The sequence below is a fragment of the Labrus mixtus genome, chromosome 7 (assembly GCF_963584025.1).
Source record: "Labrus mixtus chromosome 7, fLabMix1.1, whole genome shotgun sequence".
NCBI lineage: Eukaryota > Metazoa > Chordata > Actinopteri > Labriformes > Labridae > Labrus > Labrus mixtus.
The window spans coordinates 25,678,940-25,703,830 of record NC_083618.1 but is presented as its reverse complement, the minus strand read 5'-3'; the positions used below and the strand labels follow the sequence as shown (position 1 = coordinate 25,703,830).

Sequence of the window (24,891 nt, the reverse complement as noted above, 5' to 3'; positions counted from 1 at the left end):
CAGGTTTGTGTTTATGTAGCAGCACCAGGCAGCCTGAGGACATGACGTATGACTGCAGGCCAGCAGAGAGGATGTAGGTGCTTACACACTGTAAACCATAAAGAAAAGTAAACAGTGTGCACCTTTTGCCTCCCCCTTTCTTTCAGACTCCTTTGACCCTCGCCGACTACATACACTTCAAATGCAACAATGGCAAGGGCTGTGTGAACTGTAAAGTTTAAGGGGCTTAAGAGGAGATTTTGAAAGCATGTCACTCACACATGTCTTCTGGGAAATGTGGGCTTGTTACACTCAGACTCCTCCACGACCTTTTCATACGTGATTAGAAACTCCAATCAACTGAGAGTGTCACAGCCTGGAAACACACTATATCCCATTTCATGCTGCAGTCGTGTTGTTGGCTTCTTGTCACTGCAGTTTCTCTTCACTGTGAGGTATCTGAGCCATATTATGTCAAAACTGTAAGGCTTTGGAGAAAAGAGCTCTGTGCGGTTCTGCACGGATGCTGTGACAGTAACATGTGATATTATTTCAGAGAGCTGAAGTCCCCAGACACATCAAGAGGGGAAACATGGCAGAATACGGGATTGTGAAAGGAGATTACTCACGGAGATTGTGAAATGTGTCGTCTGCTAATCAGATTAAGAGCTGAATAATCCCTGGTGCAAAAAAAAATAAAAATACTACTTCATATGAGTCATATAGAGTATCATCAACGAACACGACTGGAGTTAAATGTCCCCCATCATGTTTGATGAAAGTGTGGTGTGAACTTCATTTTCAGTGGCTTCAAAGCAAAAGGGGAAGACCATCTTGTCATCGGCAATCATATTTTCGGTTTATTCTAGTGGTTCCTGTCATTTAAATACTGTTGCTGGCCACGGACAACCACACACATTTTATTTTGCTCGATTTTTGCTGTTTTTTTTTTCTCTTCCCCGTTTTTTTGAACATTGAATTTAAAATATCAGAAAACGTAACAGGGTAAATACTACATTTTGGGGGGTTTTCTTCATGAACTTGTTATATGTTCAACCCCATTTTAAAGGAAGAATGTGTCACTTTTTGATCCAGTTAGATGTCACACTTCAGCACCAGCATAAAACCAAAACAAACTGCTGTTTGGCGACGCCTCCGCCATACTGAAGCCTCTGCTCCCCACCAGCGACACACCTCCAACCCCCGCCGCTCGCGTTCGCATGAAGGAGTTCAGTGCAAGCGGCGGAGCTTACCGAAGTTCCTAAAGGATGAATGAAGTTACGTGATTAGCTTCTAGCTTCACATTGTGGAATAAATTGACCTAAAAAGTGACATCCAAATAAGCAGTGAATAGGCTGTTTTATGTCTTTTCTTTACTGTATCTTTACTAATACAGCTTTTATATGCAAGGGGAGAAGTCGGCTGTCCCGTCCATGTAAACCTGATGTCAACACAGCTCCGACAACATCACGGCCGGCGTGACTCACCCTTCTCACTGATTGTCAGCAGTCATGACTCAGAGACACATTTACAGAGGATATACTTCATTTCTACTATAGTTATGCGTAAAATGTCACACATTCTTCCTTTTCAGTTACCAACAGCACCAATAAGAGGATTTGCTCTTCTTCTGTGTCACTGCCCAGCACTTCTACCAGCTATTGCTTGTGTTTTCCATGTTTTCCTTTCCCCCCTCTGCCTCTGTGTGTCTGTGAGTTGGGCATTGTGTCTTCTGTCTTTCTCAAGGCTTCTGGATTCCTTCACAATTGCAGTCCTAGACTCATCATCTTAGAGTAACTACTGTTATATCAAGAGGCACAGTAGTAGAGAGTAAAAGAGTAAGTTTCAGGCCCTTTACATTTTCTTCCAGCCTCCTTGAATGAGGCAAAGGATCACTAAACCTGCTTGACTGTTCTTTTTCTCACCTGTTTCTCTGGCATCCAATCAGCCAACCCACAAGTATCCAAGCTAGCTCCGTCAGCCACACTCCCATCCAGCCTTCAGTCCTGCCTCACCAACCATCAGCTTCCCTCGACTAATCTGCATTTGCCTGCCAGCCACCCCACTTGAAACTCAGCCAATAACTATTTTTTTCCATCCATTTCACCTCCCCCCCAATTTAACTCTTCTAAAAATTGGTCCCTCTTGTTGATTGCAACATTTAGTTGAATGTAGCTCATGAATAATCTGGTATAATGCTATTTTAAACTTGTTAACATGAAATTGTAAACTGCATCAAAATGCAGGTGGGTGTCAGGTACTGTTGCACGGTATACCAATACTACAAAATTAGCGCAGCACTTAGCTGTTCATAACAATACAATACCACCAACTTACATGTAGAGCCATGGCTGCAAATGTTTCAGATGCTAGTATTGCTGACCGTCCATGTCTTGTTGACAAAGCAGACACACTACGCTTACATTGCCGACAGTCAGTGTAACCCCTGTCAGAAAGAACTCAATAAAATCGTGGTCACAAGAGGAACTCGCCAAATCATGTTCACAGACATGCACCCCTACAATGCATTGCACCCAATTACTGGGATCCACAGCCAGCTGACAATCAACATACAAATAAAAGTAACTATTCTGTAATACCTTTTGTGGTAAAAGTAAGGAAAATATTTGTATTGATGTTATATTCTACAACGTATATACCCGACTGCCTGACAGTCGTGCTAACACAGTGCTAGCTTATTCCACATAGCTTGGACAACATAGTTCAGACCAGAAATAAGTTATTGATTAAGTCATTTGACGGGGCATTTGTATTTGTATATTGCCAAATGTACTGTCTAGTTAGTGGGCTGTATGCTGTATTGTTTTAGTATGTAGGAGGGGAAATATGAGTAAGTGGTTTCCATTATATTTTAAAAAAGAAATGTTTTAAAGTCCATTAATATAAGGCCAATTGATACATTTTTCTGTGTAATTGATTATGCTTATTTTAAAAAGCAATGGGGGATATGATGCATAATTTAATGGTGCTTTGGAGAAAATGAAGGCTATATGGAGTTGAAAAACACTATCAAGAAGTAATTAATTATTTACTATATGTAGAGCATTAGTTGACTTTCTTCTTTTTTTCAAGCACTGTGCAATCCTCTTCACATCCTCATTGTGACTGGGACCAAACCGTATGGAGTGTAGTGCTTTTGTTTGCGTTTTTAAATGGTGAATTGAGTTTATTTTCAAATGGCACTTTCATATTTAGAAGAAAATGATGCTATATTCCTTTCACTAGCTTAGTCCATTTTATCTTTAATCCAGAAGTAACTTTGTTTTAGCCACCGAGCAGTTGACTAACATTTTTCTGTAATAAAATTAACAGATGAGGCCCTCCTCGTGAAGAGGGCGATCAGAATAGTATTTAAAACATACTGTAGATACAGTATAGCACACTGATGCAGTAACCTACCAAATGGCACACACTAGCACATTCACTACACACACCCTCCTCCACACTATGCAATGTGGATTTCTAGGTTATGCCGCACATGTGTGCTCTACAAGCTGCACACTTACACCCTCCCATACTTCCATATTCCCTTGAAATTATTTTTTCTAACACCATCTATACCCATTTCCCACACTCTCTTTGAAGTCCAAACGCGTATTTCTGCATGGACGAGCCCATGCTGCATACAGTGGGCAGGACAGCTGTCTGCCATGCATAATGTGTCCTCTGAGAGCCCCCTCTGGCAGGTGGAAACCCACCAGGGCCTTGGGCATGCACCGAGGGTCCCACCACTACGGGAAGATGTGCAAACATATGGTGCTGAATAGAGATGTGCAGAGGTTTTCCTCGAATGTGCCACCCACGTGCAGAATTTCATTAAAATGCAATGAGGTCCTTGTGAGTGAGGGAAGGTGGCTTAGGTGGTCTGACAGTAATTATTGTCTTGTTATTGGCTGTCAGGTTACTGATGCCAGACTGAGATATATCTCCTCTGTCAAAGAACTGTCATGAATAAGACTGCAGATAAATGAATATATGAGAGCTTGTCTCCTGTCGATGCATGTAATGTGGCTCTCCAAACACTGAATATGTATTATCATGTTTTTTTCATGTTGTATTTGCACACACATAGTTAGGTATTCAGGGTTTTGAGGCAAGGTTGTGATGCTTTGTGTTCTTAAAGCAACATGATGCAATATATAATCAGCCCGTGTTTCCTGTATTCATAAGAAAGATATTGGCTCATGAATGGAACCTAGGAATGGATGTCTTCAAAATCAAAGGGGTGTCACCTACACAAACAAACTCAACAACACAGACTTTCACATTTATTTTCATCATTTGAACATTCTAAATCTTCTCTGCAGTTTAAATAGCACTTCAATCAAGAAAAAATAAATTTCATGAATATAAATTGTTTTCCATCATCATCCCTTTTCCTCCTTTCGTAGGCTGCCTTCTGTTTTTTTTATTTCCTCACATTCTGGGCCTGTTCTTTCAAATCGTGGTAATGTATCTGGCCTTTTCATTATGACTTATACGGTTCCTTTAAATTTATGTTGAAACATGCACCACTGCATAACTTCTGACAGGCCAAACAGATTTACAATAAAATAACGTTACTGAGATTGATAACTGGGCTCTTGGAATTTTTGTTCCTTCAACAGCATGAAAAAACATCTCTGGCATCACAGTCCGTGACTGCTGTCCAACAAAAATGTAAGTATTTGTATCATCAGAGCAGGAATTCAAATTACCAACATTATATATCACCTTTAAGAACGTTCATGATTTAACTCACCCATTACTGTACATACAGTGTAAGGTCTTCTCTTGGCAGTCATTTATTACTTTACAAAATCTGCATTAGTTAAAAATATGAAATTGGTCTGCCTCTGAGGTGTTACATTTATTTTTCCAAATAAAATATATCAAGAATGTTGCCAGTAGGATACATCAAATTGAATCTTTATTGTATTATATATATATATAAGATTCATTGTTTTTTTTTAACCACATTCCTTTTCCTATGGTTTTCTGGCTCTAATCTAGTTTGGTGTTTTTCAACGAGGTGCTTGATTTGCATTGAGATTAAGAATCTCATTTACAAGAGTGTCCTGGCCAAGAAGGGCAGCAGCTCAATAAACAAGTTACAGACATTAAACACAGAGCAATGACAGACGCAGATCAAGAGAGTGGAATGATACTGCAAGTAGGGCTGGAAATCTTCGATTTCGACAATCTTCGATTTCCAGCCCTACTTGCAGTATCATTCCACGATTTCGATTCTTGGGGTCACCATTCGATTCAAAATCTATTTTCGATCCAAAACGATTCTGGATCATGGATCCATGGATCCATGGATACTTTTGAATTAGTACATACTTCAGGATCTACTCCAGTCATCTGTGAGACTGGCTGAATTTCTTGCTGCCTCATTTGGCATTCTACTGAGTTAAAGAGATTGCCTTAGTACTTAGCAGGGAGTGACTGATTATCCAAAACAAATGATTTTTGGAAGTTTTGAATCTATTTAAAATCTCAGATAAGAATCTCGCTTTTTCATAAAACAATTTTTTTTCACACCTATAATTGCAAGACATTGGTTTTTTTTTTTGGTTTATTTTTGGGAGATTTTGTGCCTTTCTTATAGAGATAGGACAGTGGATAGAGTCAGAAATCAGGGAGAGAGAGAGAGTGGGGAATAACAAACCACTGCGCCACCAGCGCCCTGCAAGACATTGTTTTATTGCTCCTTTAAAGACTACAATATGTTAGTAGGTTTGCTTTATTCTTAAAGTAGACTTGATAGTCTCGTTGTAGATAGTAGTGTCTAGAACAGGGCATGAAGATAATATCTTGAGACATTTAATGCTTTGACAAAAAGGCAATTTGGGGCAGTGACAAGAATCCACTCTCCGAAAATCCTACCACCAAACTGTTTGTCACAAAAAAACAACAACCTTTCATTTCCAAATACTGTGCCTCACCAACACTCCCTGCTACCAGAGAGCAGAGTCAGGACCTCAACATATGAGATATACAAAGAATAGTAATAGCAAACAAAAAGGAAGGTCTGTGCCTGCAGATCTCATTGCTTTTATTGTTGCCAATTTGAGTCCTCTGATGCTGTGACCAGCAGCTTGGATGGCGATTATTTCTGTTTATGTGTGTGTGTGTGTGTCTGTAAATGTATGTGTGTGCGTATGTCCGTGTGTTTGAGTGCAATGTGTTTCTGTGTTTAGTGCCAACAGTCTGGCCAGGGTATGTGGGAAAGCCTGTTTAATCTTTATTTGGTGTCTGTTGTGTCCTATTTCATTCTGTCTGGTGACTGAATGGATAGATATAACTGGAGCTGGTCATTGTGCCGTGTGCTCATATAGTTTTGTTCTAGTACGTACTGACAGGGAAAGTTGTATTTCAGTGGCTGTTCAAGGTTGCTCTTAGCAGAAGGTTTATCATGAAAGTGCTGGGGCTACAACAGGAAGGCAAATAAGCCTAAACAAAGCAAACCATTACGTGTCAGAGCAGCCATTATAAAGTGAAGATGGATCAACTCCCTGTGTGTGCTGCATCTGCTTAATGAAAGACGGACCACTGTAAGAACCAAGTGACTGGTTACTTTCTTCAGATGAAAGATATGGTGAAGCCTATTACACGTGGGAGATGTAACTCACTAAAATGGACTCCTAACTGACAGCTTGTATTGGCTGTGTATATTAGTGAGGAGACAAGTGTCTTGAGGGGGCTTTTCATGTGCCTGATGATGCCTGACATGTTGGAATTATTTCCCCATTGGTCTTAAAAACCGAACCTTAATTGGATTACTTCAGGACAAATTGGCAGCTGTGGAAAAAAAAGCCAGCTAAGCAACTGTTTCACAGCTTAGAGAACAATCAGATCCAGATGTGCGGGCAGAACTATTTGCAAATAAATCTAAAAATTTCAGACTGCCAAGCTTGCCAAGCCTTCAGCAGGGAGAACGCCCAAAAGGATACAAGCTCAAAACAATTACAATCAATTTTGGGCAAGCAGCATTCTAACCACAGCAGACCTGCTGGGCATGAATCAGTGATATCTGTAAGTGAATGTAATCCAAGCAGCTGTTGCATTCAGCACTTCCATCAAGACAAATGAAGAATGAAGACAAAATGACACATCTGCTGTAATTATATAGAACAATTGACAAACTTTGGAGAAAAACTAAGTTTAATACCATAGATTTAACTTCCTGCCAGCCACATTTCACATCTAATTAAGGCCAAGTGCCAATGGAGTTATGGAAAATGTTAAAAGTTAAAATGACTTCTTGTATATAAATCATCTTTCTGGTCGTCAGGCCTTCAACAAAAATGTATTTATTAAAAATAACAACTTTTTTAAGTGCCCATTCTGTGTTGTAATCTTTATTCACGTGCAACTTTTCTTCACCTAATCTGATAGAGTCCAACTTCACTGTTACAATAACTGAAGATGAGATTAAGACGTGTGAATCCATCAAGCTTGTGTCAATTGTTTGCTTATCTCTTGGTGTACGCCAGATTGATATAATTGTCTTTATGAAAAAAAGTCTCACTCTAAACAGTCTAACCTTTATCGCACTGTGACTTTGTCAAACCTTACAAGCCTTCCAGTCTTTATGCGATGCTAAACCAAGTCAATATTAACTACCTTTTTGTGTTCTCCCCAGAAATGACATTGCAGATTTTCTAAATTAACTCATAAACTTAATTAAGTAGAAAGCTAATTAGCACCTGTTTTGTGCATGTGTATCTTTGAAAATAGAAATAAAAAAGACTCGAAGCAGGCTCAGCTGTAAATGGGCTTGAGATTGTATGGCCCTTTTTCCAGTCTTCTGACTACTCAAAGCACTTTTACAGGTCAGGTCACACCTACCCAATCAAACCCATTCACACACTGATGGCAGAGGCCGCTACGTGAAGTCTACCAGTATTAACTAATCCCATTCATACTGTACACCTTCACACGCCAACCAACAAAGCAGCAGGACTATGGGTTTCTTTTCCCAACAGGACATCAGACATGCAGCTGCAGAAGCTGGGGATCAAACACCTGACCTTCCAGTTGAGAGACAACAGACTCTACCACTGAGCCACAGCCGCTGTGGGCTCATGACTGTCACTCTTTTGATTCCTAACCATGATTGAGGTGTTGAAAAGTGGCAAAGCGGTCATTGAAACAGCTGGAACACTTACAGAAACATCAAATACATCATTATCATCTTTTCTTTTTTTTTTTTTACTCCGTAAGCAGCTTAATTTTCTATGAAAATGTATTGAGAATAAGAAAGTTGAGCTTTACCTCCAGAATGTTGTGGAGGGCCGCACAGCAGAACCACTCCTTGACCTTCGCGGACCGATACAGAGCTTCTTCTGTGAGTCTTAAAGTCCTCCAAGTCTGAAATTAAAAAGGAGAGCATTATTAAAAGTCAGTGGCTGATACATTTTAATCCTGAAATACATGGAAGTGCTTTCATGAACAGATGACTGATTTCTGAACAACACTGTTTCCTCTGCCTCTTCCTTGTACTGAAGAGGTCAAACCATGCAGAGTTTAAGGCGGCATGCAGCAGGCTCCAGGTTGGAAAGTACTCACAACAGGTCAGCAGTTCATTATAGAGCTCACACAGAGAAACACACCACACACTCCCACAGTACCAGACAGTTCATGGCCTTTATTTCTTTGTACTTTGGGAAGAATCCAACGCTCAACAAGAAACAAATACAGTTTTTTGTAAACTCCGAGTGCTAAGGTTGAACCCACACTGTGTGACTACAGCACAAACCGCTGAACTGCTGCACCACCCTCATAAACAAATTATATTCAAACACAACAACACAATTCCCATCTGTGTGCCTACACTGGAGCCGGACACGTTTTCAGGAGTGACAAACAGCCGCTGGCTTTCTTTAGGACAAATCAAATCTGAGTGTCTTGTGGATATCCAACACTCACTTTGAAGGTGTCACAACTAACAGAAAGAAGTCCATTTATGGATTAGCAATCAGGGACAAATACTGTCCAGTGTTATTTACTTTAAAAATTTTAAAATATCAGGGTAAGATTCACCAGGAAAACATACATCTTCAATAAGTTCAAACTTGTTCTCCTCAAATGTTGTAGGTTGTATCTCAGGGCTACAAACTAAATATGCTAATAAGGAAAATGTTCAACCAAAACAACACTGTCAAAGTCTTAGTCATGTACTGTACTGTGCAGTGGTAACTTACATTTCCATTTTCATTTCCATTTTGATATAATTGGTTCAGTATTGACATTCAAATAAAACCAGTCTTTAAAACTTGATATACTCTTTTAAACTGGGATTGGAAGCCGTTTTGTGTTAATATTAATGCAGATGAGAAGTACTACTGTGGAGATAAATCTGAATGTAGCTCCAGAGTCACCCAGATCTGTAAGCCATCCACACCAGGGCTTCAACTTCTGTTTGTTTGTGGCTGAAAACAGAACTTTTTTTTTTTAACATTTAATTTCCAGGGCTGTTTCCCCACATGTTGTTTTTATTTTACTGAGATAAATTAACCAATTGCTTTCCTTCTATTTAATTGCCTCTCTATTATAAATGTATATGATCTGCATTATAGAAAAACTGAGTCAGAATAAACCTTATTTGAGGATTTTTTCAAATCTCTTCTGATGACATTTAACAGACTTTAGTAAAAACAAGTCCAGTCGCTTTAATCATATAGTAAAAAAATAAATAAAAAGAAGAGCTTATCCAGAGTGCTCTAGAGAAAAGTCAGATGGTTTAGAAAGTGCCTGTATACAGGCATACGCAAAGGGGACAATGTTCCATGTTGTGCAGTAAAGCACAAATAGTTCCACAACAGATACACTTAAGATAACAAAACCAACAACAGAAACAGAATGCTATTGAAGGACATAAAAAAGCTTATAGTGGAAGAAAAATCATGGGTCAACATCACACAAAACTGCAGAGACAAAAGGTTGGTAATTTAATGTAATTTAAATGAACTGTGGTCGCAGAGGATTAACTGTGGGACAGAGGACCTTTTCAGAGCATAGAGGAGGTAACCAGAGCAGCCTGGAATAAATGATTCTGCCCTGCAGGTCTTAATATTTGTTGTATTTTTCAGGTGCACAAGCAGCACCTGTTTTTTTTTTTTTTTTTTTACAACACTATGTTATTCACTTAGTACCTCCTCCCTTGTTTTTGTATTATTTGTGCTAATGCTCGGCTAACCCAAAAATAACTTGAACTGATTTTGGGTTTACTGTTTCCATCACTGTTTTGCCCATTAATAGTCATACACAGTGAGGCACGTTGACTCATCTTTCATTTAGCAGAGAACATACAGTTTTACCTGCCACATAATTGCATTGCGGAAGAGACACAGTTGAGAGAGTGAGAAAATGAAAAGAATAAAGACTATTAGTCCTTCCTGCTCTGGTGATTGTATATTCCAAATAATGAATGAAAGTCCTGCATGAGCTAAATGCATTATAAAAAAAAAAAGACTTGAAATCAATAGTGACACACACCCACTAGTATGAGCCAAACAGCAATCTGCAGCCCTGCTGCTAAGCAGAGAGGGCTGCTGCTGCTGCGGGTCACACATGAGGGATTTTAATAGCTCCGGTGGTAATCAGGTTACCCTTCATTCATCACACCCACCACAACTGAACATTTCATAGCTGCTATGGAGTAAAAAAGAAAAAGAAACAAAGAACTCAACTCATTTTCATTCGACAATTGATGGAAACAATAGCAAGGCCATGTACACTTCCTATGACTGACTGCACTAATGAAGTAAATCCTGGTAGAGCTCAGTAAATGTGATTCAAACATTACAGGAAGGCTTCTTGTCTGCGCTGATAACACAAGTGGGAGGGGGAAATCAATTCTTTGTGCTTGTCTTGTTCCATTTACTAAACAACATTTGAAAATAGATTTCTTTGCATTTCATTATTCTCTTTGATACATTTTTGTAATTTTTATGAATCTATCTTTGTACACTTGGATGGGTTTTTGCAAGGTTGCATGCTTTGAAAACAAAGTGCATTAGTTGTTGCTCTAAAGGAAGAATGTGCGACTTTTCGATCTGGTAGCTGTCACCCTTGAGCACCAGTACGAAACCAAAACAAACTGCTGTGTGCAAGGGGAGGAGCCGGCGAGACCTTCCATGTTAACGCGACTCTGAGAACAACACAGCCAGCGGCACTCTTACTCATTGCGGACAGTGATGACTCAGATTTTGATGTAAATAGGATAAACTTGATCTCTGCTATATTTATGTGTAAAATGTTGCACATGCTTCCTTTAAGAAAACAGGACTTCACTATGTACATGAAGACAGGAGAAATGCAGTCTCAAATGCATCCATACATATTATCCAAATGTAATAATTAACCTTAATTAACTTTTCTTAATTACAAGCAGCCTATTCTCGAGTCTCTGCGAGCAGCCGTGCAGACACATGTGCCCTCTCTGCAGGCCTGCTCATTGCAAAACTGCAACCGATCCACTTTTAAATGAGATTACTGATTAGTTCAGCTCCAAGTGATTTGAATGTAAAATTATTGGGCTCACTGATTTATGAAGAGGACTATAAGGTCGGTTAATATATGTCATATTGGCTGCAGGACAAGTCAATTAAGCAGCCTTCAATTATTTCTTTAAACATAAATCTTCTCTTGGCCCACAAGAATAGTTTAACTAATAGCTATTTAAGACTCTTCAGCCCTATTAAGAAAGCAGTACCTGGTATTTTTGTAAAGATTAATGCCTGATATGGCACTGTAGGGTCAATTTGAGTCCCTACCTCTGGGATTTAAAACTAGAGGGGAAAAAAAACTCTTGTTTGAATAGGGCCGGGTGATTGATTCTTCTTTTCTAAAGTCCAGTTGTTGTTATTCATAATCACAGATATTTGACCAGGTCGTCTGTGTGTGTGTTTGTGTGTGTGTGTGTGTGGGGGGGGGGGGGGGGGGGGGTAATTGAATGAGTTTGCCTGTTAGGCACAAAAACTGCTTCAACACAAACTTCTGTAAAATCTCCCATAATAGATTCAAGATTTTTTAAATCATCTTTGTTCTGATTGTATTCAAAGTATATATTGGATGTTTGCAACTCAGCTCAGTTAGGCAGGGGACACTATGGATTACTTAGGGCGCGGTGACAACTCTACCAACTGAGCCACAGACGCCCCATATCTATCCAATAGCACTTTTTGATCCCCAATTTTTAGGGATCAATTGCTGATGTCTTTTTGAATAAAGCTTCTCTTCCTCCAGTTCATTTATACCATCGTTACGTGCAAACCCTCATCCTCCCCATCACCAGCAAGTCTTTACAATTTCATCAGCTTCATCGCCTTAGATGACATCATCAGCCATCTTCCCGTCAACCCAAAGTCTTAAATCAGCTTCTTCACCACGTCAGCCTCAAACCACATCATCGGCCACCACCCCCACCACCAGTGTCTGGTCTTCATGAGCAAAGACTCTCTGACAATAATTCAATATTAAATCTATGTTCATTAAATATTTATCATTAAATCAGTTACTTGTCTCTAATGCTGAACCCACAATGGATTATCACCTGAATGTAGGCTGAATGTAGCTGGATTGTTAGTTCCACCTCTTTGTTCGGCTGTCCAGACCACAACTTCACTGTGAGCGTGATCATTCTTTTTATCAGGAGGCAGCATGGACAAAGCTCTTCAATACACTCTACAGACACAACTTGAGGCTAGCTGGTAAATATTAAAGCACTTTGTAACTTAAGATGTGGTTGTTTTTCCAGAGCTGGTATAAAAATATAGGATCAAACAGAATATTGGACTCCCATTCAGCAGGCGGCCACAAACCCTGAATGAAGTGTTGCTTAGTGCTAGATGTATAAATAAACACCTGTTTGTTTACTGTTTGCAACTTCAATTGAAAAGGGGTTGATGTCAACCTTGTGTTCACACCTTGCTCCCTTTGCTCCCTAGCAACTTACTCACTGTTTAATGGTATATAAATAAGCAACCTATAGGGTCCAGCTGTTTTCCCTATTTTAAATCACGGTCACATTACATACATCAAACTGCACAAAAGGAATCATTCTGCAAGAGTCCCTTTTTTCTGTAATAGTGTAATATATTTAAAGCAAAAAGTATACTTTATATTTCTCTGATAATTTATCTGGACTTTTTTTTGTTGATTTTTGCAAATAAAGAAACTGTCCTCATAACTGTATTTGGAGATATTAATACTTTATAACCAAAGATAGACTGTAAATATTAATGGACGAAGCCTGAGTGACGTCAGCCATCTGCTTAATTATGGATAACACATTTTCAAAATCTAAACGGAGCAGTTTAAGAAAAACAGTGTGTGTGAGGGGGATGACAATCACAAATCAGACCTAATTTGTATTTTGCACCTGTAAACATTTACATTTGTTTATTTATGCTGTAAAAATTGCCTTTTTGCCTGTTGTGTGTGTGTGACTTCCGGTGTTCCTGGAGCCAGAATTAAGTGGACACTCGACGAACTGCAGGGTTTTTACACTTCCACATTGGCTTCATTTTCCAACACCGGAGTTTTCTGCAACAAACATTTTTTTGATTTAGGCCCAAAAAAATGATTCAAGTCAAAAAAGGGATTTTTCCCTTCAGAATGTTTGCAAATGTGGGCAAAATGTGAGGCCTTTAACCCAATGCTTGTAAAACAATGTACATATATTGCAAAATGGAACATTTAAATGAGTGAACAATGCAAAACGTTCCTCTCTCTGGAGCTCTATCCCCAAACACAGAGACGGTACCGACTGGCCATAATAATTCAAATCACTGAGCTAAGCCCTGCATCTTTTCATGATCTTTTCTTGTTGCTTCCGTGACTTTTTTCCATCTTTTTGTTTCTTTTCATTTTGTCTGAATGTAACTCTGTAAAGTGTCTTTGAATTTTTGAAAAGGGCTATATAAACATAATGCATTACTCTTATTATATGAATATAATAATAGAATGGTAAATCTTTTCTTTGATTCTTGGAGGAAGTAACCGAAGAAGATTAAGAATATGCAGCCCTTACTGATGTAATTGTAAAAAATACATCAGAGGCATTATTTGGCTTCTAGTAAAACCAGACGGTCATTTTTTTTAGATTCACCACTGCTCTATGTTTATCATCAGCTTAACAAAGTGCCATGCAGTCTGAGTCCCTGATTTGACATTCAAATGCTCCAATGCGAAGAAATGAATATGTAAATTATCTGGTTAAGTGCTCAACTTTTAGGAGCTCTGTTCATGTGTCAAGCATATCACGTCAGAGTGTGAACAGAAGTGCTCACAACGTCCACTCATTTGATTTATGTTTTTGTTTGTGCCGGCTCCTCACTGGAAAAACAAGACGCTGTCTCTGCACCATAATAATTGAGCAGCTGGGCACCGTCCACAGATTAGATGACAAATTTGCTGTCCATAGTGATTTTTACTCTGCAAATCACTGTCCCTTCAAGTTAGATTTTCTGGCCGGTGAGAAAGTCAGCCAACACAGGTGGGATTGTGACCTACACATCAAAGTTCTTCAAAGGGGAAAGACAGCGCAGAGATGTGTAAAGATCTCCATTTGAGGGGCTTTCCCTGGTTTATGGCATATGCAGAATTCAATCTGGCCTTTCACTTATACAGGCAATTTATTTTTACAACCTGCCATATTTTTATGATTTTTTTTAAGGGATGGTTATCTCCTGACTGTCAGTCAGATGAAGAGTCCACTAGAAAAAAGAAGGCTTTGGCTTTTGCCTTGTGGACCGATGCATTTATTCCCTCACAGACCAATGTTATTACAGCATGATTTCAGTATCATGTATTGCTTTGTGTACATTTTAGTTCAACTGCATGTTCTGTATTTCATTTAAAATGTCATTCCTGGTGAACTTCTAACTTGTTATCACTTGAAGGTGGGGGAAGGTGATAATAGTCAGTACCCTTGTTTTAAAGTGAAGATAACTTGTTGAGAATTTTGGGAACATGAAACCTCTTATCAGATGAGCTGTAACAGCATTAAGCGGGATGGGACCAGAAGATCATTTATTTCACGTCTCCCAATTTCCCCTACTGCTGGAGGTGCCAAGGCAGCCGACAAAGTTCACCAACCAATCTGACATTTTCCAGAATAGCCACAATTCAACGGTTATCGGCGTTGTGACAAAGCTGACAGACTTCCCTGTTGTGATCTGGATATTACTTTGGTTGGTGTTGATTATCAGAGACACCAAAGCTTTAGCTGCACTTTCTGCATGGACTCATGGACATGTATAGAAATGACTAATAGGAACGTGACTTGAATTGATGGACAAAATGCTGTCTTTTGAGTCCTGCTGAAACAATCAGCCCCCTCCAAAATGGCGGGGGAAGCTTTTCATGAGTAGCAGCAACCATTTACTTTCATCTGAAGGCGCACTAGATGGTTAGATAAAAGCACTCAAGCTTCCCCAAATATCAGTCTACAGAACAAAGGGCATATGTGCAAGAGACATCTAAGGTACTCAATTTATTCCCCCAAAAAAGTCTTTTTTGGCTTTTTATTTTTGGGATAAGATCAAAGCTATTGTGATTTCTGAAGTGGCAATTTCTGCTTCACCAAAGCCACTGATCATCTCCATCCACAGACATGGCCTCCTTGTGCTGAAAGTACGGTGGCAGTAGCTGGAGGATCCAAAGCTACCATCCCCACCAGCCCCCCTCCCCTCCATCCAACCACTCTCAACAGTGGAAAAAAAAAAGAGCAAAAGAAGCATTGTTGTGGAAAAGCCTGGAGGAGACTGACCAAAAGCTAAATTTACAATGTGGTATGACCAGGGCTTTCAAACGCATGATGGAAACCAGGGGGGGGTCTTTGACAGAAGGCATGTTTTTGACAGTGCACATGTTCATATCAAGTTCAAAAGATGCATGAAAGAACTGAGTTGAAAGTACAGATCCTTTAAATCTGTCACACAGAAACAGCTGTGAACAGAGCACTCTTCAAATGGGAAGTTTAACACAATCGCGTTCCTGTTTTCTTACAGTAACAGACATACACTGAAGCGACATTGTAATTTTCAAACGGAGAGCAGCTAACAATGATTAATAACCCCAGAACCAGTAAATGCCCTATGATGTGATGGCCCATCTAGATCCATTAGCATAAATTATTGCAAAACTGTGCTGGCATTACAAACAATGATCCAGATTAGGCTCATGATCACATCCCATTCATATCAGCTTTCCAAATGCCAGCACGACTTATCATACTTCAACAAGCCTGTCCAAGCGTGACCGTGAGATTCATTAAAACCTGCGACTCCTTGAGGACGCTCTCTGTCTTAGAGTGGCTGGTAGGTAATGTGCCCGGCTATGTATGTATGACTGCATTAGCTCCAGCTAGATGTAAGAGAAAACTTGCAAATGATGTATTTCTGTTGTTTTTTTTATTTGTTGTTGATGTTGCTGGTAAGGTAACTGCTTAAATATTTAGTACTTCATTGTCTGACCAGGTTATGCACCTTAAACTAAATTGTTTCATTCAATTAAATGACTTTATTTATTCTTCTTGGGGTATCTTGAGAAATGCTGGACTAGGCTTTTTATAATATTTACAAAAAAACTGTTCATTTACAGACACAGATATTTGAATAAGTGTTTAATTGACCAATTAGTTGACCAATACTGTTATTACAAATAATAGGGCTGTCAACATGTGATTAAAAATGTGATTAATCACAATTACGGTAACTATTTAAATTGATAATTTTTGCAATTAAACATTTTAATCATTAGACAGCCCTAAAATAAAACGTATATGCCTCTATCTTAAAACAGGAGGGTTTCTAAATGCCCTGCATTGTCTTAGACTTATTTGCTTGTTGTGTTGTTTGGAATGTTTGAGTCTATGTAAACACAGCACTCTTCATTTCATCAGAACACATATGGTTGATTTATTTTTAATTTATATGACAAGGTCTTTTGAGATCAAACATAATATTCTAAACAACAAATTCTGGCTTTCTGTTTTTTTAAGTCACTCAGAGCAGAAAAAAAATTAAAATAGCGTGCGTGCAGTAGACATTTCAGACATGGTGGTACATAAGCACAGCCTGAATCTGAGCGAATACATCCTATTCGATGTAGCTCCCCGTCCTTCTTAGCCTAACTTAGCAGTAGCAGCTGTGGCAACGTCTTGTCACGCTCAAGTAAAAAAGAGACGAGATAACATCCACATTTATGTTGGGGTAAACTAATCATGTCGACAAATATTTCAAATATATATTTTAAGTTACGAGATTCATTAAAAATGTTCTAACCCTAATCACACTCAATGAAAACAAACATGGAACACAGTCTTTAAGGTGACACTTTTGTACAAGCAACATTTGAGGGTCTGTATCAAAGCCAGTGTTTTAAATCATATCAAAAGAAATGGGACACATCAAATTGACTTCACTCTAATGTCAGTCATCTTTGTTGTCGGATTTGCACGTGCATGCAGCTCAGTTAAGGATAGTGACCAGTTCACAAAGGGATCTGATCCATAACATCATAACTTGAAACCTTACTAAATGTTAAAAACAGCATCTGAAACATTAAAAAATAAATTATATATTCTTTTTAAAGGCTCACACAAATGAGCTATTGCATCTGATTTGGGTCAGAGCTAGACCCTAGACAGACAAACAACATGCTGTACTTTAATTAAATGAAATATTGTCACTGGCAACTAGTGAAATGTCTCCTTTTAACATTCATCTGTTGTCTTTTTAACAAAAAATTATGTTGTATAAACCAGATAAAACAAGACACTAAAAATAAAAATACTATTATTTTATATAATATATTTATGTATATATATATGAGGGATATATATAATACTATTAAGAGGTATTGCAGAATACTTCTGTGCTTTTACAAAATCTCAGCCTTTCATCAAACACAGTTCATGATTCCTTGAATGTCTCTATAATTATATATCTCTGTAAGAGCTAAATACTAAATCCTGAAAATGTTAAGCCACCCTATAGCAGGTCCCCAAGAAAGAGATCTTTATAGTGTACTGCAGATAAAAAGTAAAAGCTAGAGCACACCCATTAGCTATTTACACCTCATTAACTAAGTCAATATACTCACTCCACATTATCACAACAGCTGAGAGGAGTCTAGAGGATTTATTTGCATATAAATGAGGTATTCATGTTTCCCCTCAAGGCTTTACAGCCAACTCTGGTGACATCAGGAATTTTCACCATCATATGCTCAGCACAATATCAACTCGTCTGACACTGATGGTTCAGTATATAAGTAACTGAATATTAACTCCCACACAAAACCGGACCAGTTTCAATGCAGTTTTTTTGTAGAATGCTTTTGGAGCTCAACCACCTTCTTGACATCTCCGGTCTCTAATAACATCTAAGAATATTCAACACTGTAAAAGCTCTGCATTATATTCAAAGCACAGCCCTCTCAGAGTAAGAGGCCCACGCTGTAATTCTGATATTGAATGTAAAGCCTTTTCATCAGTATGAATTATGGGTGTACATCTTTTACATAATCACTGATTTAGAATCAATAGACATACTAATCAAGGGCAGCGAGTATTGAGTGGGAGCACCCACTGCCCATCCGTTATCCTTTCCTCAGGGGGTAGACAGCCGCAACCCCTCGCAACGAGTAGCATCATCCATCACAAGTTTGTGACACGGAGAGGAATGCTGAAGTATCTGGAGTTCCACCAATTTCAAAGAATAACCTTCAAGAGTTTCCTAGAGACTGTCGACTAACAAGTGTTGACCGTGGAATATCATTTTGCAAAGGAATGCATTTTCAGTGTACACTTGTGTTTCCTCTTGTCTACAGAATATTTAATATTAACAAGTTCAGCAAGCAGAACACTTGAACAAAGCCTAGCAAATCAAAATTCCGCCTGTTTTCAGTTGTCATCAGCTAGACTGTGAATATTAATGTGAGATCAAGTGGACGAGGCTGCAGGACTCAAGGTAACACCTTCCTGCAGCTGTAAACTGAAATGACACCATTGTCATGCTGAGACATACATTGTGATTTCAGCAATGCCAATGATTCCTGTTAGAAAGATGACTCACCAGGAATGAGATTGAGATAACACTGCAGTCTATTTCATCAAACAAAGGGCAGAAATCCCTCACACTCACGGCTAAATGACTAAATTAGAAGGCAGAGCATGTTCACCGAACAAAAGTTCTCCGGAAAACTGGAACCCCTGCTCCGAGTCACCTTATATCAGGACTTTATCATCACTTTCTAAAACCCACTTTTAAATGAAAATTTTGTTTTTTTCCGTGTTTTTCAGGCTTGCAATCAACAACCCTCATTCATGCGGAAAATAAATGATCAGATACTTTTGAATGTTTTCACTTGGATGATTTTGCCGGAAAAATATGCAACAATAAACTTGCTGTTTTTATGATAATCATCTTTTGCATGTATTACTTGGAGCAAATACTTAAGGATGAAAGTCTAACTTTAAGTATAGTTTAAAATATTTGCTAAACCTTTAATAATTAATCTGTTTTTTTTTGGGGTCGGGCTTTACATTTATGCAATATAAGGGGTAGATATCTAGAATAAAATATGAAGATACGTTATCTACTGAATTAGATCTTAAAATGACCTTACTACATCATCCGACATTAAAGAAACATGCTATGTCAAAGTGCTGCGTCTCTGTCAACAATGCAGCAGCCTGTATGTCCTCCTTCTAAGTTTAGATTCCACTGCAGAATGGATTTTGCCAGGTGTTAATAAACCCCCACTTGGCCGTTGGCCACCTCTCGGTTTGCTAGGCAAACAGCAAACCAACAGGTGTTGCAGCAATGAAAACAGACAAGGAAACTTGTTCTGACATAACTGATTCTAAAAAGCCTCTGCATTTTTCTTATAAGCTCAAAGACGTAGAAACATGGTAAACTAGGATTATTCCTGGAAAGGCTTTGGAAAAATAGGCCGATGCCGAGCTGGTCCACGACATGGCAACCTGCGCTCACATCATCTCTAGGAAGGAGGGGGACCATGAGGGGGGAACATGTGGACCCCAATTTACACTTTTGTAAGACGACGAGCAACATATGGTTTGATCAGGAATTATTTCCAGGCCACCTGATGAATGTAAAACTATCATTCAAATGCTCCACGCTCTTGGAAATAAAATGAGACTATTTGGATGCTTTTTTTTTTTGTTCATATCAATTTCAAACTGGCAACAGATGGTTTATCAGAGCTAGCGCACTCAAAAATAATGGCCATTGGCTGCTGGAGATTCCACGAAAGAGAGCCATGAGACTGAATACTGTACTGTGACCCAAAACAACGAGCTGAAAGATGCTTAAAGCTGTGAAAAATCGAGGGAAACCATACTGCTTCTAGATCATTTACTTTGTTGTTTTATTTCCAGCAATATCTTTAACATGAAGTCATTTGTATCCCAGGTTCACAAGGAAGTATTGATCGTATAGCTTTAAGTATTGCCATCGTGGCAAAGCTCTTTTCATCCTCCGGGATTGGTTTTCATATGAACAATAATCCAAATGGATCTAAATTTAAAACCAATCCACAGTTTGTTTGTGTGAAGGATTTATCATCCTGTATGTCTGTATATCATTTGTAAGGATATGAAACTACAAACACCCCTCACCTTTATGATACCTGACACAATAAAGAAATACATATTAGTTTCATTTCAACAGTAGAAGAAGCAAATAGATCACATATAAAGCACAGTATGTATTTTAACACACATTCCTAAAATCAAACTGCTGAATATAGAAGCCTGCTTCTGGTTGAGGGATGCAGGGTGAGTTGGTCCAATGCCAACTCTGGAAATAACAGCAAGTTTCTATATTTGATTCCTGATTCCGACTTCCAGTCATGTAATTAGGCACATGAGGTTCTAGGAGGTCGTCTTTTAGATAGCTGAGAATAACTCATACTGGCACATTCAGGAAATCAATCGCTGGAAGAATCACTTTTTATGCGAGAAGCATTTCCACATCTATCACTGTGTTGTGACTTCAGAGTTTTATGTTTTGACCTGTTTTAATTATTTTATAATGATTTCTATCGTTTTGTTGAAAACAAAGTGTATCGTGTTTTCAACGCCTGCCTATTAGAATGATTCACTCAAACACAGAGAAGACTCCCTTTGAGTAATTACAGACACACATCGGCGCTATTCTGTACATGTTAGATATAATACACAACCAAAGACTACAGATCTTTCATTGCTGTCAATTGTATCTTCGCTGTTACAGATTAAACATTTAGTGGTGAGAGAGCTATGTAAAAAGGGGGACCAGAAAACGATCCATTAAATGTGAAAAAGACATGGTTCACCTGCCTCTGACATTAAATAATTATTCACTAGAACGATTTACAGTGAATCTATCAAAATAGGTAATCCGTCCTTTCTCTCTTATATCATTAAAAGGACAAAACAAATATAAATGATTTGATTCTTACTTTCTTTAAGAATTTTAAGTTCAGAATGTATTCACAATAAAACCCAGCTTACAGACTTATTACATCTTTACACAAGTAGCTGAGGCATGGATGTGATCACGTTCTTTTTTTGCTGCCGAGATCAGTTACACTTTCCTTGTCTGAACTTTAGGCTAGAGCAACACTATGACTGCAGATTATGTAAATCTTGTTAATCTATTTTAAGATCTAACCAGTATTTTTTTTTCACACAAAGACGAACAAAAGACAAAAATAACTGATCTGATTGTCTCTAACTTTCCAACCTTGTCTGTGACTCACAGCCCAAATCAAAATGTTTCCACAAAATATTTTAATTTTAAGGCAAATTACAAGTTAACATACATATACTCCAGTTATTTAATAAAGATGTCATTATCGCTTACCAGTTTAGTTTTTATGCAAACAACTACTAACATTTACAAAAGTGTTGAATGTATTGGGGGGGGGGGGGGGGGCTTTATTTTATGGACGCTTTAGGGCTAACATTTGTGATGGACTGAAAATGTAAAAAGTACAGTCTCTATGTTCATGTTTACTATTAAAAATAACTCTTTAAGTTCTTTAAGTTTTTAGAAACAATGCAAGGTTGTTGGTTATGGTTGGTTTTAAACAGAAAGACAAATCACCAAAACCAAGCCAAGCCTTTTCCCCATAACTATGGAAATACATCAATATGTAAATGCTGTAGATATCAAAAAGGTAAAAACAAACAAAAACAATTCCTCTCCACCCCCCCAATGATGCGGCAGCTGTGGCTCAGTTGGTAGAGTCGGTTATCTCCTAACCGGTCGGTTGAGGGTTTGATCCCCAGCTTCTGCAGCTAGATGTCCGATGCGTCCTTGGGCAAGACAATTTGCTACTGCTGCTTGATCGGCGACATATGAATGTGTATGAATGGGATTCATTTCTTCTGATGGACTCTTTACATAGAAACCTCAGTCATCAGTGTGTAAATGGGTAGATGTGCCCTGCGGTGTAAAAGTGCTTTGAGTATTCAGAAGACTAGAAATGCGCCATACAAGCTTAATTCCATTTACCAATAATGAGACCAGTGAATAAATACATCCTATCACATAATTCCCCCCACCCCTTGAAGCTTTAATCAATTAATGCGCCAGTTCTTTTGATGCTAACTGTCAGATGCTTCTTTCCTCATTAAGACCCTCGTCACAGTTTACCATGAAGCACATCAAAAACGTATTGGACTGACCAGCAGAAGAAAATGCCATTGACCAAAAATCCAGAGTTTAACCTATCGAGTGATTCTTCTACCAAATCCTTCATATTAACTTGTGAGAATTTCCACAGCTTCTCTGTTGACAAGCTTGATATAAGGAGGCAGGCAGAACTGGCCGTCTTCTTTGGCGCCTGTTACTTCTGCAGCTCTGTGTGTTCGTAATCAGTTTGAACCTGTGTCTCTTTCCTTTCTGTGGGAAGCACTTTGTCATTTTAACTCACAACATGCCCTTCGGACTGCATTCAATCATTCCTAGTAAAGGAGGTGTTTGATATTGTTGGCCTGAGCTCCCTGCTGCCTGTCATAAAATGTTGCTTTTCCACCAGTTGCTTTTTCTTTGTATAATGCACACAGTGGTTCTTTGCTCCTTAGACAATCTAACTAGGACAATTACTGTCAGATCCCTTCCAACATTTTTGTGTTAAATTTTGGAAAAGATTGTTTTTTTTTTTCACAAGCAGCTCCAGCCCTTTTAAGCTAGAATTAATTATTTGAAGCTTTCAATTTGGTTCGAGGAAACCTCAAAGCAATCACCCAGCTCTTTAAAAAGTTAATAATGATTTGTTATAAGCAGCAGAGAACAGGGACTGTATCATTTTAATAGTCTTAGTGGTGCAGGATTTGATATGGTCCATCATAAGCCTCTTATTGCAGACTTGAACAATGGGTGGGGATCCAGGAATCAGCATTAAAACGATTTAAGGCACACCTGGAAAACCTCATTTTTTATGCTAATGTGACAAATGCTTCTACCTAATCAGCCCCCTTTACCTGTGGGGTTTCATTCTGGCTGCTATCCTCTCTCTGTATATGTCTGCATTGGATCCTTTAATTTGGATGTTTGGCATCTCCTTCTGTTATTTTAATGATGATTCTCTTGATATTTTTCTTATTAAATTCCACATCCAATCAATCCTTACAGCTTACAGCCATTTGAATGTTTCAAGAATATCTTGGTGCTTAATTAACTAAAAACTGAGGTGGTGCTCTTTACACCCTCCTGAATTCTGTCTGTGTGGGAAGCTATGCCTCTTGTCATCCTTTGTAGAACCATTTGGAAAAAAAGGGTTTTTAATCTAAATTTAAACTTGAGGAAAAGGTCAACTGTGTGGAAAGAAACTGCATTTTCCAACAGTGAACAGATGTTGAAACCTTCTCATTATTCCAAGATCCTCATCACACCAAGATCCTCATCACACCAAGATCCTCATCACACCAAGATCCTCATCATATCAAGATCCTCATCATACCAAGATCCTCATCACACCAAGATCCTCATCATATCAAGATCCTCATCACACCAAGATCCTCATCATATCAAGATCCTCATCATATCAACATCCTCATCATATCAATACCCTCATCATACCAAGATCCTCATCACACCAAGATCTTCATCATATCAAGATCCTCATCACACCAAGATCCTCATCATATCAATACCCTCATCATACCAAGATCCTCATCATATCAATACCCTCATCACACCAAGATCCTCATCATATCAAGATCCTCATCATACCAAGATCTAGTCCATTCTTAATGTAAGTTGTTTAAAACCCAGCTCAAGGTGGGGGTAAGTGTAGGTTTTTCAAGTGTACTTAAATTGCAGTGTTGGGCAGTAACAACACTACAAATAGCGCTGTTAGAAGTTTCACTGTATTTTTCAGTAGAGATGTTGTGGTGTCGCTGTTTTCAGAATCAGACACCTTTTCAGTAGCTTAGCTGTTTTATTGATCAGGTAGTGCAGTAGCGTCCACACAAGCTACATTTTCCCCCACAACAAAGTTGCAGTGCAGCGCTCCTTTACTATCTGAAATCACACTGTTAAGGATGAGTAGAAGCGCCATCAGTACCTGGACTTGAATTGGTAGCTGACAATCTACTTCCATATGACGCTGATGTCACTGTCTAATCCTTGATGCCCTCGTCCCTGGAAGAGATATGCGAGTGCACGTACTGGGGACCACACATGCAAATGATTCACGAACAAGCTAACATTACCAACCCCTATTCAGTTAACCATCACCAGTGTAGTCTGCAAACACCAGCTGGCAAATTTCAACAGTTAACTTTGCAGCATAAAGGAGGTAGGAGGAGCACAATATGAAAACAGTAGAGAAGTTGGATATACTGTATTAAGGGACAAGATGAGCCTGTGAGGAGCC

At 38.7% G+C, this 24,891-nt stretch overlaps 1 protein-coding gene across 3 annotated transcripts in view; it reads right to left on the bottom strand.

The window, feature by feature from the left end:
* Positions 1-24,891, bottom strand: part of LOC132977034 (contactin-4-like) — a 163,515-nt gene that overhangs the window by 80,391 nt on the left and 58,233 nt on the right. For all 3 annotated transcript variants that reach the window (XM_061041381.1, XM_061041383.1, XM_061041382.1), the window contains exon 5: positions 8,263-8,358. In XM_061041381.1, the coding sequence (XP_060897364.1) occupies positions 8,263-8,358 (96 nt within the window). The remainder of the gene's footprint in view (positions 1-8,262; positions 8,359-24,891) is intronic.